The sequence below is a fragment of the Aureococcus anophagefferens genome (genome assembly GCF_000186865.1).
Source record: "Aureococcus anophagefferens unplaced genomic scaffold AURANscaffold_30, whole genome shotgun sequence".
In the NCBI taxonomy this organism is placed as follows: Eukaryota; class Pelagophyceae; order Pelagomonadales; family Pelagomonadaceae; genus Aureococcus; species Aureococcus anophagefferens.
Genome location: NW_008705589.1, coordinates 388,677 through 393,188, shown reverse-complemented (window position 1 = coordinate 393,188; position 4,512 = coordinate 388,677). Strand labels below are relative to the sequence as shown.

The 4,512-nt window shown below is 56.0% G+C and overlaps 1 protein-coding gene across 1 annotated transcript; it reads right to left on the bottom strand.

Moving 5' to 3' along the window:
- Positions 1 to 2,252: 2,252 nt before the first annotated feature.
- AURANDRAFT_55121 (hypothetical protein) lies at positions 2,253 to 4,075 on the bottom strand (the record flags this gene model as incomplete). Its single annotated transcript, XM_009042356.1, has 2 exons — positions 2,253 to 3,863; positions 3,889 to 4,075. 2 exons carry the CDS (start codon positions 4,069 to 4,071, stop codon positions 3,306 to 3,308), a joined length of 741 nt encoding a protein of 246 aa, XP_009040604.1.
- Between the last annotated feature and the right edge of the window lie 437 nt (positions 4,076 to 4,512).

Below are 4,512 nucleotides of genomic sequence, written 5' to 3'. Positions count from 1 at the left end.
GCGGCACCGGTGTGGGCTATTGGACTACCTTTGCCCAAAGGCGGATTTCCAGGTATCTGGTGCTTGAATACGCTGCTAACGGTGACCTCCACTCTGCCGTAGTAGGAGAGGGGGCCCTCGACACGCATGCTACCGTCTTTGTCCTCGGTTCGATTGTCGCTGCGCGGGGCTCCCGCGCCAGCGAGGACGACGTGGCAGAGCCCCCACATTGATAGCCGCCCCCGAAAACGCAGGCTCGAGGCTATCCACGATGTGGGCTTTTGCTTCGGCGACCTCAAACCAGAGAATGTCCTCCTGACAGGCGCTGGACTCGCGTCCGGCGACGCCCCATGATTCTCGGCTCATGGCGTGCATCGCTCGCCGCAGGCGCCGGCCACGTTAAGGTCACTGATTTTGGTGCCGCACGTGGCGTCACCGAAAGTGCACAAGCGGCGCTGCGCGAAGCGCAGCGGCGCACCATCGCTGATCTTCGAAATGGTCCTACCCGGAGTGAAGAACTGCCTGCTCCTTTGTCGCTTCTGAAATCGAACTTAGCCCATCCTCCAGGCGACTGGCAACCCGCATTAAAAGAAAACGGCGAGACCGGCCTGGCATGCTCCGGCGCACATCCCACCCGCACTGACTGAATATTGGTGCTTTGCACTGGCATGCTGTCATCCCGATAACTAGGCGAACGCTATCCTTGCAACTGACAAAGAGTTTGATGATAGCCGGGCCAACTCCGGTGTGACGCATCTTACAAAGACTTGTGAAATTGCGTTTTACCGAAACGTCGAGCATCGTTTTTCTTGAATTTCTACCAACAGGTTGAAGGCACTACACTCTATCTCGCGCCAGAGTGCGTCAAGTTCCGGTGTGGCTCTCTCTTGGTCAAATATTCGGGCTCATGTCTCTGCAATTCACTTTAATTCGAACGCTACGATCAGGTTGAGGGCGCGGGGCCGACGACGGCAGCGGACGCATGGGCCCTCGGTTGCGTTTTGCACTTTTGCGTGGAGGCGCGCCCAAGATTTTCGTCAAAAGACGAAGAGACCAGCCGGGCGCTGATCCTTGCATTCGATGGCAGTGCTGGCAACTTCCGACGTCAACTTGGTTTCGGCCACTCTGCGATCATGAATCTGGGCTTCGTGCTCTTTAGGTACCAACGTTCGAGCTCTGAACGGGAACGCAGCAGCCCTTGAACTCGTGCTTCTCTCGCGCGAGCCTTGCGAACGCCCAAGCATGGCGAGCCTCGTGAGCCACGAATTTTTCGCCGGCGTTGATGTCAGGTCATGTCACGCGCGTGCGGCTCAGCCGCTGACTCGCGCCGGCCGCGACAAAATGACCCGTTTTGCCGCCTCGAACGACAACTCCCAACGAGTAAGTGATGCCGCATGGGCCCAACGCCAGTATAGCCTGATGTGGGCGCCCGTGGCGTCAGGTGAGGTTGGAGGAGCTGCACGCGCCGACGAGTATTGGGACCTTGGGGCCGATGCGGCCTTTCGAGCCTGGTTTGAAGATTATGACCTGCCTAACGACAGTGAGATTGATGTTGGGGCACCATTCCTCAAACCACTGCGATGAGGCGTCGTGGACTTAAGCGTTGACGCGATTCACCATCGCCATTCGACGGTCCCCGAAGAGCCGCTTCTCCGGTTAGAACCACTATGACAGCGCCGCCGCCGCGGCGGCGGCACAGGACCCTCGAAAGCAGGCCCCTCAATGTGGGCTCCAGGAGCTTCGCCTCCGTCTCGACCTCGAAATCGTCGCTGGCGTGGCGCCTCGCCACTCGCTAGAACCACCGAGCGTAGTTAGTGCAGCTTGCGGCGGAAGAGACCGAGCCGCGGTTGGGCCTTACTCGAGAGCCCCCTTCAATAGAAACAATAGCCGGCGGGCCCCTTCCTCTTACTAGTCCTTACGCACCTAATTGTCGGTTCGCTGCAAAGGCTCAACAACAAACATTTGAAACGAGTGCTGAGAATCGACTCGTTCGCGCTCTAGAGCTCAAACAAGCTCACAAGTGATGCCCTCCATGGAATTCATAACATTGCTGCGCCACCTGTGGCTGTCGAGCCGGGCTATGGTAATTTTATGTTGAACTCCCCCACGCCTATGTTCGGCCTATGTTGCAGTTACCAGTGACGAGATCGAGCGAGAGTTGACTTTTAAAGTAGTACAAAAGTGAACTTTTGATTAATTTCGACCCGGCTTTTGATTAATTTCGGCCGGCGCTCGAGCTTGGCCTCGTCTGGACGTGGTCGACCTTTTTTTTTAAGGGTTCTTTACTTCAAGTTACAGTCGCCAGTACGGCTAGGGAGCTTTAAAAGGGAGCTCGTTGGAGTCGCCAGTACGGCCAGGAGCCGGACAGCCACGGACGTATACCCTGCGGCGTTTGGCTCGGACTTTGATTGAGCCGATTGTTTTGATTACTCAGGCCGTCCAAAAGTGAACTTCACAGCTCGATCTCGTCACTGCCAGTTATTGACATCGTGTGGTCCATGTGAGCCATTCGAGGCGCCTAGAGCACCGGACACGCCGTTCCATCGATCTCCGAGCACATCCATGAAGCCCTGCGGCCCACACACTGCCCGGCGGCGGCTGCTGACGACCACAGGCTACCTCAACATAGGGCTGTCTATTCAACTTGAACTTCAACATGGGGCTGGGCCGCGCTCGTTTTGGCCTCTTTGCTCCAGAAACGTGGAATAGAGCAAAACTTCATGCGGATGCATTTATTCCAACGTAATTGCACACGTTTTATGATCGACTAATCGAATTTGGTTGATCCGTGTCACGAAACGTTAATTAGGCTAGTCAGGAGGAAGTACCTCTAGCCGGCCGCCAAATGAACTCTCGGCCGACTCGGAAAGCTCTCGGTCACTCAGTTTTGTTGCACCACTTGTGGGGCATGGTCGGCCATGATGAGACCCGCGAGGCCCACCCATTTCTCCATATCCCTTGCAAACAAAATCGCGTCATCGTAAACTTGGCTCTCAAATCTGTGTGGTCTCCATCGCTTCTAAGTCCAAGCCGCTGACAGACTCTTCATATTAGTGCTGTTTGAGGAAGTTCAGGCGGTGGAGTGAGGGGGCAGGCTTCCCGTAACCTTCCCACAGGTGAGACCTGGTAAAGCATGGTGTGTTACTTGCCCCTTGCGCATGTTTTAGATGGTGAATGCGGCAGTTGTCAATGAACAGTTGCGGCGCCAGGCTTTCGCGTGCTAAGAGGTACTGCATCGGCGCCAGATACTGCATGGACGAATGCACATTGCTACACTAAGGCGTACACTGTTGCGCTTGCTACATACCTCGGTAAGCTAGTCAAATTCATCTAAGCGAATGTATCGGCATTATCGGCCTTTGAATCTCAATGAGCCGGTTGAGAAACGTATACGAGGAAAAGACAAGAAAAAGCTTGCGGAACCAGACAAATTGTGTTTCGTGGACAGCTAGAGCGCGAAATGCGGTGATGACATCCAAGTTAGCGTAGAGAACAGAAGGCTGCGGATCAACGCGTGATCGCACGAGGCCAACGGGAACTGCGAGCATACCAAGGAAGCGACTCGTGAAGGGTGTCGATTCCAGTTCGAAGAAGCGCGTCCCAAAGAGTGAATCTGCCTGCGACTCAGACGCCAATCGCAGCAGGACCAGCCCACGAGAGGTCGACGCGTGATTTTTGTGGCCCGACGCCCCGCGCTCATCAAATGTCACGACGCATCGTCGACAAGAGCCTCTCACGGCGAAGGAAGCTTCGATGCCTCGCCGCGCCACCTCCGCAACGACGCAGGCATCCCACTCCCCGCCGTCTTGGAGGCGCGGGTCCTCCACAACCGAAGCTGTTGCCCCAAACCGCATCGCGGCGGAATACATTTCGCGCCGGCGCACCTGGAGAGGGGGGGGTCCCTCGAACGAGCCAAGGCTCAGCTGCGCGGTCGCGCGCGGGGCCACAGCCGTCGTAGCCTCCGTCAGAGAGGCACAGAATGTGCACGGGCCGTTCCGCAGACAAGCGCGCAAGTGTTGGAAAAAAAAACATGCTCTCGTCGTCGGGGTGTGCGATAACGAGAATAACAACATCTTCATAGGTTGGTGTCATTGGCAGGACGAAGTAACTTAGTTTCATCTATTTTCAAGAAAAGCTCTGCGGCAATTTCACGACAAAATGTGGCCGAGGACGCCTCCCAGGGAGGTTTCCGTCCACTTGGCCTTTCGTATCTCCCACTGGCCTGAGCTAAAGGAGGCAGAGTAAACTACTCCCTCAAGGGGGGGGCTGAGCTCAGTTTCAATTAAAGGTGCCAGAATGAAGGCCGACGGACCGCGCTTGGATGGCGCAGCCACCTCAGCGGGGAGGTGATAAACGGCGACTATCGAGGTCAGAACGCGAGTGTGATTAAGCACAATCAAAGTGCGCTTGGCGATAAGCCAGCTACCTAGGGAGCCTACATTCCGCTCCTTGGGCTATGCTACCCTAACTCGGGACTATGCTATCCTCCCTATGCTGGGACGCTCATACTGGCCTATGCTGGCTATGCTAAGT